The sequence below is a fragment of the Strix aluco genome, chromosome 31, assembly GCF_031877795.1.
Source record: "Strix aluco isolate bStrAlu1 chromosome 31, bStrAlu1.hap1, whole genome shotgun sequence".
Taxonomy (NCBI): domain Eukaryota; kingdom Metazoa; phylum Chordata; class Aves; order Strigiformes; family Strigidae; genus Strix; species Strix aluco.
Window position 1 is genome coordinate 383,604 of NC_133961.1, and position 15,323 is coordinate 398,926.

Sequence of the window (15,323 nt, forward strand, 5' to 3'; positions counted from 1 at the left end):
TAGCACATCCATGCACCTGGTCTAATCACACCTAATCTTAGCCCAATTTTATAGGGCAACAAGCAGGAGACTTCCCGAAGTGCAATACCATCTACCCCCACCAAACACACGCAGAAGTGCTGAGAAGTCTAAGATGCATATCAAATAATATTCAGTATTGAGAAAACCACCTGTTCATAACCTGCTGTTAGAAGGGCTAGAATTAGAAACTTCAGGCCATGAAGAGACTAGGAAATTCCACTCCTGGTAAAATAAGACTTTTGTGCCTGTAACAGTTGCCCACATCACTGAAATGAACATTAGTCTCCATTTACCTGTGCCAAAGAAAACTTACTTTCATTTTTTCATTCCATATAATTGTGAATACAGGAATTTAACAGAGAGATATTTATGTTCATCAGAAAAATAAGACTCAAAGATACTTAAATTTTAATGAAATATTCCATTATTTTGTTTCATCCATAGGGGTGAATTTTAAAAGTCATTTAGCAATTGAAGAAAAAGATATGCATTAACTGTGCACCAGCATTTTAAATCCCACTAAACTTCATTCATATATTTCAGTGCCAAAATATCTATAGCTATAAACATACAGGAATTCACAGAATTATTCCTTTTCCACTACTATAAACAGGAAGGTGTATAGGAGATTGTTTTTTCCTTGCTTTTAAAGCCATTTGTTTAAAAAGAAAAAGTAGTGTATTCACTAAATAAAAGGTGTTTTATCTGTAACTTCAAAGTTGTTAGCTTGTTAATAAAAAGATCCCCTGTGTTTAAAGAAAGATTTTCACTTTAACCTCGTCCCATCAGATATTCTAGACCTGTAGGAAAAGCCTGTTGGAACCTGTTGCTAAAAATTTGTCTGATTAAGGAAAGGATAGCCAGCCATCTCTAAGTCAAAAGTCAAAGAGAAGGCAAAGTCCTGAAAACCTCTTTGTGTAACGTTCTTGTGCTTGTGGCTGGAAAGACCTGTCTGTATTTTTCCACTGTTTGTGTTAACAGAGATTAAAAATTAATGAGAAAATTCTTTCAAGTGGGAGGATCGACAAAACGGTAATCTGATATAGAACTATTCATTTCAAATTTGCTGAGTGAAACTGAAATTGGGGCATTACTGGCTGTCAGTCATTGCCACATGTTGGTTGGTAAAGGTGAGATGTCCTGGCTTTGGTGATCCCTGACCAACCCCTCATTCCGCTGCACACAAACCACTGTCGCAATTCTGCAGCTCTGAAGAGCTGCCAGTGCACGGGGGCATCCTGAGAAATTGCTAAGGCACACGACAGACATGCCTTTCACTTACCTACAGAGGCTTTGAGCTTTTGACCAGGGATTTCATGTGGCATTTAGAGTCACCCCAAACCCCACGCTGCAATGAACATATGTCCCTCAGGAACTGAGACCTCGTGTGAATGTCAAAGACCGTCATACGTTCTCATCACGTTTTTCTGCTTTGTGAATTGGGAATAGGAGGAATAATTCATTCCATACCTCATACCATCCATGCAATAAAATATCAGCCTTAGTCCTCAGTATCACTGCTGGCGCTGGCATCAGTGACCACTTTTGTTGGAGCAGCCTGTACAGGGAAGCCGAGGGTGGAATGGGCTGTGGGAGACTGAACTGCCTCGACTTACCTTCTGCATGAGGTTATTCTCCAGGGACGAACAGAAACGTTTTAGAAAGGTTCATGGCAAAGCAGGCATTGTGCTTACTCTAAATTGAACTGCAAAAAGAGAAATTGGTGAGATGGGGCAAAATAAGCAAAATATTTTTGGGAAACATGCAGGAAGTTGTAGATGCTTTGCTGGGGTTCAGAAATTTTAGTGCTTTATGTTCACCTGGTTTGCAATAATGAGGAGATTTTAAAAAGCAGGAGGGGAAGCTTATAACAAACAGTGCCTTTCTGAGCTAACTCAAGAGAGATTACACAAATTTTCCTGCAAGCGCAATAAGTATAACTTTTGACTGTACTTGTGTAAGAGGAGCTTTAGTGCCTCTTTAAAACTCAAGGGTGGCTGCTTAGTCAGTACTAACTCCCCTCCCACTCCCATTTCTTCCACTGCTGGGTAACTTTTGTTGCAATATGGGTGTGACTTCTGATGGAGCTCCCCCTCCCAGTTATGTCATTACTTCAGTTCCTTTGAATCAGAATATAAAGTGCAGCAAACTTCAGACTCATTGACTGCAGGCTTAACAAGCGTCTGGGCTTTTCTTCTTTCCGTAGCTTGCAAGGATCTCTGTTTTTTTGCAAAACAGTTCCAAGAAAACAATGGCCAACTTCTCCTTATGGGCAACTTTTGGATTATGTTTGCTGAAGCTTTGTCTAACAGAAACACGTAAGTTTTTTATGAATGAAAACACCGTTGCTAATAAGTTTATGCTTTAGACAGGAAGAGCTCTTCTGTTAGATAGCTAACAGCTTTCTTGTGTCTATTTTTATACAAAGTTTTATCATTTTTAAGAGTTATCAGAGATGCTTTAGAACTGTAACCTCAGCTGTGCTGATCTGTACAATCACGGGAAGCTGTGTATTGCTTGTAAAGGACAACTCCAGATGTATAAAAAGTGAACTGTAGAACATTAAAGTGAAGTTTAAACTCAGAACAGAAGTGTGTTAGGGAAAGCAGAATAGCTCTGGTAAAGCTCAGTTCGACAATGTGACTGCTGTTACATACTTCGTTGCTCTCCCAGTTCCGTTTCAGACAGTAAAGAAAAGAGGGGGGTTGGGGGGATGGGGTTGGACACCCCCCACCCCTCTCCACCCCCCCAGCATACAACAACTGCATTCTTGAGTTTACATGGTCTGAACTAACAGCTAATACATACTGTGTTTGGACACAGCCTTGCTGAACAAAAGCAAAACTGCAGTGATGTGACTGAAATTTGGAGAGCTTTTATGCCAAGCGTGCTTGTTTCTGACTTCCTGAGGTTTCTTTGGGGTTGACTCATGAAATTTAGAACAAAGGGGGTTTGAAGTGACCACAAAATTCAGTTATCAATTAACTTTCTGTAGCTTGGTTATGTGCTTCCAATATTTGTATTTAAAAATTAAATGTTAATATAGAAGAAAAAATAAAAATTGTCTGTCCAAAATGACAAAATGCTTTTGAAATGTCACATGGTGAAGGCTCAACCGTGTTTAAGGGAAATGGCCATGCTTTTAACAGACTCTCACTGTGACAGCAGCTGCCTCCAGGCATTTTGTGATTAGGGACAGCAATTATGTTTCTACATTATTCTTCTCCTCATCGGTTCCAGGAGTGTAACAAAATACATTTTTCATGGCCATTGTCACCCAAGGGCTCTGTGTGAGCGTATAGTAAATATATATCTCGTTTGTGTGAGCAGCAGTGGATACTTCTGTAATGGTTGCAGCGCTGCCAGTCTGTGAATGGGTGTGTCGGAGTGAACAGTTCCCAGTGCATCTGTGATCGATGAAGCGCCCTCATTACTTTTCCTTCTAAAATTGTCCGTTGTGTCAAAATGCTCTTGCTAAAATCAGGTATATGGATAAAGCCCTTAGAGAAAGGGCAGGGGTACTGTAGGTAAACATATGCCTGAGATGTGTTTAAAACCTTGGCTTGGTCCAAGTCTGTGTGCTATAGAAGTATTATAATTATTTGGTTACCGCCTGCTCAACTGATTTCTCCTTTTATGAGCTGCCAGGAACATTCTAAAGAAGCAGGGTCTGCACTGACTCTGGGAGTAATGCATTTTTACAGTGAGACATAGCAGAAAGCCCCATCATCTAGTCTTCAGCATAGTTACAAAAAAAGTATGTCAAACTTCATATATGCCCCACAGGGAAGTTTCTTTAATGGTTTAGCAAGGCATTAGACTACAGCTACAATATATTTTAGTTGGTATGGGGTACATTCCAGCATGACTTGGTAGTCGACAATGACTTCAAAACACTAGTTGGTGGTGGTTTTATTTTCTTCTTTAAAACCAGTGACATTGCTGTGTATCATAGAGTAGTGGCCATTGTTTTTGGGAAGCATCTTGCTTGAAGACAAAATTCAGATCTGCTTCCAAACTGGAATTTTGATTCTTTTAGTACAGAATTTTGCAGAATTAGAAAGGACCTGGGGTTATTGTTAACGTGGTTGCTAAAGATGAGGTAGAGAGAGCAGTTGAAAGACTTATGCATCCTGAGTTCTGTGCTGTTGTGACCACATTGTCACTGACATGTGACCAAGGTGTACGCATGGTGTTCATGTTGGTTTTCTTGTCTAAGAAGTCTGGATCCAGGAGGACGTAGATGCTGACATCTTGGTTAACAATGATTCTGGGGGAGATTTTCCCCTGTGAGCATTATGTATTTGTAAAAATATTTCTCTCAAAGTTTTCCTTGATTAACACAATGCGAATCCTACAATTTTGACCCCCAAACTAGAAGAAGCTGGAATAGAAGTAGTAGTAAAGATGAAATGAGGGAGCTTAGCTATTAGCCCTGGAGAGGTTGCCAGAGTCTCAGTACAAGGTAAGGCTCCGAGACAGGGCTACTATAGCTATCAGTCAGTGAGAAAGGAAGGGACCTGCCTGCCTCTTGGCTTGTATATCCATCATGTAAATTTGTAAATAAAGCAGTTTGAAGAAGGTCTTTGTGCTAGTTTATTTTCACTTAGTCCTTACACTGTGTGTCTTGGCTATTTTCCCAAAGCTGCAAAGTAACTAGACTTTATTAAAGTTCACTTGAACTTCCATCATCGTTTAATGGAAAGGTTATATACCTGCCCTTGAAATACTCTTACACACAGAGCCAACAAACCATGGCAGAGGATTGTCTTGCAATCTTTGGAGAAATGTTTGTTGATTCTTTAGTTACTGGTGTTCACCACAATGCAGAACCTTAAAAACAGGAAGTCAGAGAAAGGTTTAATGAGGAAAGATAGCATCATACAACTGAGGAAGAATTTTTTTAACTAAATGCTTTTAAAACCACTGGTAGCTCTAGCCAAGGTTAAATGAAATGTTCCCCCCCATACCTGGTGTGTCTTTCTTTCCAGAACAGTTCCCATGACTTTTATAGGCCAGGACTTGAAGACAGTATTAATATCGCAGTTATTCATATAGCAACTAAACGTGCATGAGGTTCTACTGTAGCAAGGATATGCCAGCAGGATGAGAAGTCCTGAGATGCTGATAGATGGGTATAAACAGCAGAGAGAACCACGAGCTCATTACTGCTAAAATACTTGTAGAAAAGATGGGTTCTCCAGAATTTCATGAACGGGTACAAAAAATGCTTTCATTGAAGGACAACTGCCATTTCAAATGAAAGAACTTATGGAAGAGAGCAGGAAAATATAGTGAGGGAAAATGTAGATCTCAAAGGGATGTTTGGTTGTATGGCAAGGAGCATGGTGGATTACAGGAAGCAACTAAAATTAGTTACATAGACTGCATGAAGTCTTGAAGAGTTAGAGAAGAAATCTGAAATGTATCCAAGCAAGAACCTAGTGTAAACCTCTGCAGACATTTCCGCTAATTTGGACAGCAACTGTCAGAAACAGGAGAAAATAAATGAGGAATAAAGAAGATAGCAGCAGCAATCAAGTTAATGTATAATAGGAGTGGAGCTTATAGATACTTGAAAAGTTAGAAAAAGTAAAAATGGTGTTGCTGACATGGCGGAGGAAGAAGCTCTGCTGAGCTCTGTGGGATATGGGTTAATTAAAAAGCAAAGGGTAAACAATGCAAGATGGCAATATTCTTGCCAGAGAAGAGATGGTATTCAGAGGGAGTGGCTAGACTGAGCAGTAATTGCATTTGAAAATAGGTTGCTAAGAGACATCATTTTTAAAGGCAGATTAGGTAAGGACAGACCAGATAAACATCTTTAAAGGACAGTTTGGGTATTAGTGATTGTACTACTGAGTAAGAAGATGGAGTAGAAGACCTCTGGTAACTCTTTTTCTTCTTTGATAAAAGGACAATTTTAGTTCTGAATGTAGTTGACCGGTAGTGGAATACACTGCAGGGAAAAAAATTATGTTGAGCTTCTTATATAAGGAGAGGATAAGTCATCCCAAGGATTTAAAAGTTTTTTGGAATTCCAGAGATGCTGTAAGAAAGCTTCCCCATTTGCTTTCTGGTCTTCTTGACTTGCATTTCTGTTCCAGCACTAACGGATAAGTGTTTGAAAATACCGTCAAGATAGAAGATGGTAATTCTCAACTTCATATGACATGTATTCCATTATTTACAAAACATAGATTTTTTAAAAAAAATATATATAATTCTATGAGAGAGAGCAAGTGAAGGTGTTCTGCCAAACTCCTTTAAAATTGCTTTTTCCAGGACCAAGGCTAAATGTACAGTTACCTGTGAACTGTAACTTCATAGAGACGGTAACCATGAAGCAGACATGACCCACCACAGTAATCTCGCCTGCTTTCAAAACTATACAACATTGTAGTTGAACAATTCATGGTGTTCAAAACACATGATATTTTAGCATCAGCTAGTAACTGAGAGCATGCCTTATCAAATTTAAGCTTTCAGCACTAAATTGAAGTCTTAGACTAGAGAAGTTCAACCTTCGAATTGAAGGCCAGCAAAGTCAGAGGAGCAAGACAGAGGTTGGGTTTGTCCCCAACACATCTCAGATACATACATGATGGTTGCTACCAAGTAAAATCCACATCCACAAGCTATTTCACTCTTTGCCTTTACCTGTAAGTGTTTCTTTGTGATATATCTGGTGGTTTGGACCGTTTTCTGTGGGTTATTGACAACTGTAGGCGTGAAGCCAGTGTAGCTGATAGTCACTTTCTAGACTAGCCCAGAAGTTCATCAGCTGTTAACACCTAGCTGTCTCTCACTCCCAGGGAGGTGGTAATCAATTCAAAGCCATCAGACACTGTAATTACCAGTAGCCATTATGGCTGCTGCTAATACTGGTGGCAGAGAGGATTGTGTCATTCCTGAACGTTTATCAGTTTCCTCCCCGCCAAATCACAGGCCTCCCTACAGTGGCATCAGCAGTAATATCAGTAGCAGCTGGCTGTGATTTTCCTCCCTTGCCGCTGCTGCCGGAGCCGATCCCACCCAAAGGATGACAGAGCAGCTCATCACGTGGATGAGTTTGCAGGCAGTAATGTGAAATGGCAACGGAGAGACAGAGGGGTTTTCCTTGGAGAATCTTTTCAGTCAGACTGAGAGTTCAGCTAATTGCGATTTAAAGTTCAAACCTCCGTGACTGTTTCCTGCCTAACGAAACCTGCAGTCATTTTTGGAGTCTGTGCCTACAATTAAGAACATAATTGAACTCTCTTTTGTACGTACTGGCTTTGGGACTTTCCAGTTCCTCTACATGGCAACACTGGCTGCTTTATATAATGCAGCAATCTTATTTCAGTACAATAACCTTCAACCCCCACATTGTGAAACAGAAAAAAAAAAAACCAAAACAACAAAAAAACGACAGAAAGGAGTTGAAGAATAATCTACAGTTTTAGCAACTACTAACATGGAAGCTCACACAACCATGCCAATTCAAAGTAAAAATCACGGAGAAGGTCTGAATTTTACTTACATTTGCAGTTTGAAAAATACATTGCTTCACTTTTTTCTTTCCTTCTATCAACGACTGAGCTAGGCTCAGTAGCTGGAAGCTCTAAGAGACTGAGTTGTGCCTTTGTGGGGAAAAAAAAAAAAAAAAAGAAAAGAAAAAAATCAGACATGCAGCAGCTGTGGTAAAACTTCTGTCTCTGTTTCTGCTAATGATACTGTTCCAAAAGCAATGTGAGATGGTTATAAAAGAGGTTGCTGGGTACAGGCTGACAGCTGCCTAGAGAAGGGCATTAGCCAGCAATCATCAACTACACAGTTAATGTCTGTTTTACTAAATACCTGCTTTCATAAATAAGAAGCTGCCTTTGACAGAACGTATAATAGTAAAAAAATCTGCTGTGACATAGCTTTTGTTGATTATATATGTCTCACAGAGGCAGCATGTTAGCAAAACAGGTTCTCAGAAGTATATTTCCCTAGGGGGCTTTTTTGTTGTTATTTTTGTTAATGGATAGGTGTCTGTAAAGAAGCAGGGTGTGGTATGTGTGGGTAGATGTAATACATAGTTTCTTACAGCGTTCCCATACAGAAGTGAAAGGTGAAATGGAGCTCAGCACATGGTCCGTGGCCACCCAGCACCCTGTGGGCAGACGTGAGTGGGCTCTGTCCAGACAGCAAGCAAGCTGCTATCCAAAATGAGCTCTAAAAGTCAAGCACCAACCTTAACTTGGCAGCGTCTTTGAGAGAGTGTATCTTGCCACCAGGGAGGCTTATCAGCAAGGGATTGGTCTCATGCTTGTCAGAGCAGCACGAGTGCAGCCGTTTTCAGAGAGTAGGTAGAGTCTACGTGCCCACTCAAAACAGACTAAGCAAGTCTGGCAGCTGATCTTTCTACAGCTTGTCAATGCACTAGTTCTACATTTCCGTAGGGGTGATTGCGATGGTAGTGATTAGCTGTTTACCTACTCTTTGACATCTGCCACTGCACATCTGGTAGATAAGATGAAGTATCCCTGTTGCAGAATGAGGAGACTAAGGCCAGGGGCAGCCAGGCCTTCCCAACTCCATCACGGTTCTCTGGGTGAGGCTTCTGCACAAAGAATATGGAATAGTTAACCGGGCAGGTTTAGGGAAAGTAGTATTTGCCAATTGTAAAGAAACATGATTCATTAATAATGAAGACACTGAGGGTGAGGCTTGAACTCATCTTAATGTTTTGCTTTCACTCAATTCCCTTTTCTTCTTCCTCCTGCTTGATTAGGTGTCCTCCATTAATTTACATGTCCTTTCCCTTTTCTATCATTCACGCAGGCATGCAAGTGCAGAAAAGACTCTTTTGCTAATGAGTCTTCATATTTATAAATGTAGGTTTCTGTCCTCTGTGCCTATATATTGCTTATGCATAAATTTGATATATAGGAACATTTACAACGTGGAAGTGAAATAATGTGTATTCTGCTCAAATCAATTTCTCCAGTAGCAGTGCTATAAAAACCAGATAAAACTCTTCTTTGTTGCTCTGTTTAATTGTGTGTGTGCTACCTATACACACACTGAAGACTGGCAGCTATTTTCAACTCAGTAACACTTGCTTCCTGTTAGACAAGAGCGAATACGAAGTATAGTTTTCTTAAAAAGTTCTTATTCAAGACTTATCTTTCTATGATCAGGGATGTTTGAAGCTGTTTGGCAAATGAGAACTGACATATCTTTTGTCCTACTGTCAAACTTAACACTTCTTTAGGTTTGAGAACTTTAAAACTGATTTAATAATTAATGGAAGAGTGATGTCTTAAATTGAGTCAAGTTTCTCTCCTGTTTCAAGCAATAATTCCTAGTGATAACTATCAGCTATCTTCTGAGGTCTTGCAAGTGATTGTACATAAAGGCTTGATGCTCTGGGAAAGCTGAGTGCCAAGAGACTTAAAATGACCCAGCAAGTCAGAGGAGGAGCCAAGAATAGACCCACTGTCTCTAATTTAACATGAAGATGTGCCACCTGGTCACTATGCCAGAAGGCCACGTGGCCAGAATGTTACAAGTCCAGAGAAGTTTGAGTGTCACTGTGCAGCAACTGTGTGTATCCAGGTGGTACCGATCTATATCTTTTAAATGCCACATCTTCTTTTGAACAACTTTTTCTGTTTCTTTCACCTATTTACTGTTTTCCCCACTAATCCATCTCCGTCTCTCTGGGACATCTGGCTGAAACAGTCCAATACATCTGAAAGTCAGCCTGTGTCTGTGATAGAAGGTTATAGGCTTTTGATCAAGTTAAACTTCTGCTCAGCAACTTAGTCATTCTCAGGCAAAATGAAATGTAGAGACCAAGTCCGTTTTCCAAGAGACAGGCCTCAGAGAAGACTCAAATGACAAGAAAATTCTTTTATTCATTCTTCTGACATTTCCATTAGTTCAGTCCTATTCATTCTTTTTCTTACAGCTGTATTTCCTGGCTGCTTGTTGGGTGGGAAAAGATCTCAGTAGTTTTGCTTTATTATCTCAACATCTCCTTGACCTGTCAAGCTTCACATATTACCTAGCAGTAATATAGTTTGTGTTCACACTGAACAGAGAACAGCATTAGCTGGCTTTTAAAACAATGAAACAGAGGCAATCTTAGAGCATCATGGAAGGGTAAGACCAGCACAGTTATTGATTTTTTTCAAAGCATTGATTTTTTTCTTAGGCAAAAGTGCTAGACAGCATCTTCTGTCTCTGTGGGTTCATGTGTATTAGAGAAAAGCCCGATCATCCAGCTTTCCAGGAGGAGGCATAACCTGTGACTTGGAGATTGTTCAGACAAATGACTGAATCCAAATTTGTTTTCTGTTAATGCTTTGCTGAGAGTGTATTTTTATCCAGGTGGTTCATACAACAAGCAATTTGTGTTTCTTTCTGGAGCTGGAGATCTTTTTTCTTCTTTTATATTTCCTAGCAACTCCTATTATTTATATACATGCCAGTGGGGCCCAGTCCTATCGCAAATTAGTGTAGAGTACACCATATATTACATACGTAGAACAATGCAAGATTGGTAAAATGTTGCAACTGTGCCCTTAAAGATGAGTGGAATTTCTATCCAAAATTTTGCATTTGCAAATGAATGAATTCTTTAATTAATTTCCTTTCCTGATCAAAGAAGACAAAGTTCAAGAACTCTCTCTACCTGACTAGATTACCCTTCAAAATAACAAATAGACAACTTTATTTTCTTCAATTGCTTCTGTGTTGTCACAATCCCATTTAAAAAATATAGCATAGACACAGCATTGAAAGTCTTGGGCCCAGCAAGGGGTGTATCCATTAATAACCTGCAAGAGTGTTTGGGGATAACTTCTACTTGATGATACACATCCACATCTTCAAAGCTCAGGCTGGACATTAGTAACAAAATGTCTCTCCTGAATATATTTTACAGCACTTTAAACATTTACATTTGAACATTCTGACATCAACATGTGTCTGAGATGTTTTCCTTCCACTTGTCATCTGCTGGATTCTTCCAAGTACCATAGAAGAACTTGAATTCTTCTTAAAAGAGATTTGACGCCTTAAGCTTTCTCAATATATGACTTCAGAAACAGGTGGTGTCTCTGATGAAATTCTACTCTGTGTAGTGTTTCTTTTTTCTTGCGTTACACGGAGTTCACACAAATGTTACAACATTTGGTCTAGAGGGGGTTCCTGTCTTATCTCGTGTGTTTCATCAACACATTCAGCACAGTTGAAATCAAGCTGAATGTGTTTAAATTACCGTAAAACTTAAAATTTCAAGTCTAGATATATATTATATATATATAATATATATATAATATATATATATATTCAAATCTAGATATATATTATTTAACAGAATAAAGATGATCCCAGACAGTGAGAAAGAAGTGAACTAACAAATATGCTTATAGCAGACAATAATAACTAGGGGGCTTTGTAGCCCTTTGGAAGTCAGTGATTTTATCCCCAGCTCACAGGTAGGGAAACAGAGAGAAAGCAAAATAAGTCACTCAGCAACACAGCTGTAAATAGAACATTTTCTCCTAAGTCTCAACCGGGTGTTCCATCAACAAGGTTAGTGCCTCTTTCACCTGAATTTCAGAAAGCAGCTATGGTTTCACGTACAGGGCTATTTCAGCTGAAATAAGCATTATTATTATTTGTAAGAAAAAAGTCCTTGTACAAACATTCTTCTACTGGTGCAGAAGTGAACAAGAGTGCAGAGGACCAGTTTTCTCTGGAAAGCTGTTATCTTAAAAACAGGAAACTCTCTTCGGTTACTAACTGTTTGGTAATCCATCATTGAGCCTGGCTATGCAATCCTTACTTCAGCTGGACAAGTCATGTGAGAAAATACTTTTTGTGAGTAAGAGCTAAGTATTTTCCTAATTTTTGAAACACCCTTACAACCCATTGTTTGCAGACCTGCACTGAGTTTATTAACAGTGTCAGTCAAATACTTTATCTGACTTTATTACTCATACTCAGAGTGCTCAGGTCATGCCATTTTATCAACACCAGTCACAATCATATTGCTGTTGACTCACAGCAATAGCAAGGCAACATATTAACACCTTTTTTCCACCTCTGACATGATAGAAATATATCCACAATGATAGTCATAGCAACATGTTCAGGTTCTAATGTAATAGCAACATGTTCAGGTTCTAATGTAAGTGGTTTTTGCTTTTTAACTGACTGGTTTGGTATCTTGAACTGATTGTTATATTGGGAGATATCCCAATATCTCCCATCCTTTCAGAGAAAATAGTTTTAAGAGTCAGCTGAATTAGCAGTGTTTCAGGAGTTGATTTAGTAAGGTGTGTCCAGGACCTGCTTTCAGACTGTTCAAGACAGACAAATGGGATCCATACAGAATGGCTGGTAGCAGATTATCTGGAAAAGTGGTTCCCTGCCGTGTCAGCTACTTCTGCTGTTCCTAAGGAAGATCTCTGCTTTGTTTAAAGAACTTCCCGCTTTTATTTTTTGCAAGTACGTGATGAGATCTTCTTATAATTTCAGAGTCCTTTGCTGGCTTGCTTTCCTTTTCAGCTCTAACACAAGCTTACTGGTCCCAATCCATCTTTGGTAGTGTATGTTCTGTTCTGTAGTGTATCTTGCTGTTAATACTCATTGTCATGTGGTAATAGTGGGTCACACAAGATCAGTTTTTTGCTTTGTGTAGTGGACTTGACAGACAACTCAATGAATTTTGCTTCAAGGATGTAAGTAATTTCCTTGATGGAAAAAAAATAACCTTGTGGTGTTTTATTAATAATAAATTACTATCTACCTAAGATTTTCTATTAAGATGGCTTATCCCTGATTTGCTGCTTGAATTGACTCTTGCTCAGCATGAATCTGACTTCATGATGCTTTCCAGTGTCATGAAACTCACAGGACCCGAACTGAGGTCTGTCACTGTATCATTTGCCATTCAAACATTGATTTAATTCTGGATGTTTTCATAAAATCTAGCTATGTCTTATTAAAACACAAGATTACTAGAATCAGCAGCATCAGAGCAAAATCACTGGCTTCACAATGATTCCAGCACTTTTGGGAGACCGTGATGCTTCACTATTTGAGGATGATTACATGCAAACAGTAGTGCATTGCCCTTACATATCTCCGCTTCCTAAACATATGCAGGATTTAACGTAGTATTTGAATCCACAGAATATCAAGACCACACTGCCAATGCCTCTTTCCCATTCTTCCCTCATGCAAGTGAATCTTCACTGCCTCTCATGAATTGTTAAGTTTAAATAAACATTTTTAAAAAAGAAGAAAAAATATATTAAACCCAAGGCATTCTCACCACATTTGTGATAGCAACAGCATTGTGTACATGCTAATATTAATTGCAAACTCCAGTTATTCGACGTACATTTTTACTAAATCAATTACAAAAGATTCAAAACTAAGACTGTAAGAATTATTAAAGAAATGTAACTGAACATCTAGCTTGGGATACAAATAATCTACATGCCTCGTAGGAAACTTTCTTGCTAGTCAGTATTTTCAGTATAAATCTCAAGATTCTTGAAACTGTAACATATGGATGGATAGAGTGACCCAGAGACCAAAAAATAGAAATATTTTGCCACCTAAAATTCCAGTAGAAGTTGCCTGCTAGCCTAGGCATCTCGGTTATAGGCTAGGGGGTGCCTGCCCTTCTGGTATTAGGGAGAAAACAGAGGTAGTAGTGAATGTGACAGTGTTCTCTTCCATCGTCAGAAGCTTGCACTGTTTTAAGGTAGCATAAGACCTTTCCCATTAACTTCCATAGATTCTAAATGAGATTTGATAAAGTAGATTGTGTTACTCATTACATGTTTTTTACAAGGTGATCATTTCCAAAGGTAGCTTTTTGTTTGAACCATACTTACTTCAGATCCCAAGCCAAGTCTTTCTGCCAATGAAAATCTGAAATTTGGGGTTTTTTCACTCTTAGCCTGTCCTAATATTTCCAGAGTAAAATTTCAAGGTCTTCAGCAAGTAAAAATGAAATGTGCGTTGCACGAGGGGTTTTTTTTCAGTAGTGTGTCGTATGCTTCCCAATGCTCCTAGGAGCACCATGGTTACCACCCCTCTATTGAAAATGTACTTATGGCTGGGTGCTTTTTGGGTTCTTATGGAGAGGAACACATTGAGATCAACCCACTCCCCATCTCTGAAACTGCAGTAGCTTGTACACACAACTGGATATGCAACTTCCATCTTTCATTATGGCCTGTGAATTAAGCTCTTCAGACTTCTTCCATGATCTGTTCTTCAGAGAATGCTTTCTTCCAAGATTGTTTCATTACTTTCTCTTTCCTATCCAGCATTTCTGATCTCTTCAAATCACACCGTTTGTAAGGTCTTGTGGATAACAATGGTCAGACAGCACTGCTAGCAGAAGTTACTCAAAATCACACTATGGAAAGAAAGCAGGGTTTCAGTGTAACATCACAAAGCAATCAGCTGCTTTTCACTAACCATTGATTCCAATAAGTAACTTTCTTCCGTTTTTTGTTTTGATTTGATTATTGCTCATCCAGTAATTTGTAAGGACTTAGAATTCTTCCATATTCTGGAGACCTTCAGAATGCAGAAGATATTATTCTGCTTTTTGGTGAAAACCACAAATATTCAAAAGTAGTGTTTTATGCATGTTTAAAACTGCAAAGTTACACATGAAGGTTACAGATACATTCTTAATCTGAGAAATCTGAATTTAGTATGAGTCATTGAATCATGCATTGCATTGGAAGTTTCGGTTCTCCGGTTTGATTTCTAGCGGGCCAAATTCAATGGATTATTGGACAATATTTTAATCAATATGCAATTAACAACTATGATCCCTGATTTAAGTGTTCAATATTGTACTACTTTGTTCTGTTCTGTAAGGTACCTCCTTGGAAATTCATACAAGCAACTTCTACAAAAAGGTTGGGTTTCATCCTAGTTTTCCCAGATCTTTGAAAAGAAATGGAGAGGAATTGTGAAAGAAACTGGGAATAAGCTCATCTGCATTGTGGGAAAGCTGAGTTCGGAATAAGTACTGATATGTCTCCTGTTTGGGCAGTCTTCTCCTGCCATGATTTGTTACTAGGAAGTCTACTCGGGTCATTTGTCCTTTGACATGTCTTACATTGTGAGGCATATTCTAAGCACACTTCTATTGAGTATGTTTGCCAGACTAATGTTATTTTTGTTTGGCTGGCTTTCAGCCTTTAAAAAGATTCTCGAGGTTCCTTTCTCTGTTTTTTTTCTTGCGAAGTGGCCTTGTTAAAGTCAATAGATGTTCTACTTCC

General features: G+C 38.9%; 1 protein-coding gene across 1 annotated transcript in view; it reads left to right on the plus strand.

Annotated features, from left to right (window-relative positions):
* The first annotated feature begins 2,171 nt into the window (after positions 1-2,171).
* Positions 2,172-15,323, plus strand: part of CD44 (CD44 molecule (IN blood group)) — a 56,330-nt gene continuing 43,178 nt past the window's right edge. Inside the window, exon 1 of the mRNA XM_074809785.1 lies at positions 2,172-2,339. Within this exon, the coding sequence (XP_074665886.1) occupies positions 2,273-2,339 (67 nt within the window). The 5' untranslated portion in view covers positions 2,172-2,272. The remainder of the gene's footprint in view (positions 2,340-15,323) is intronic.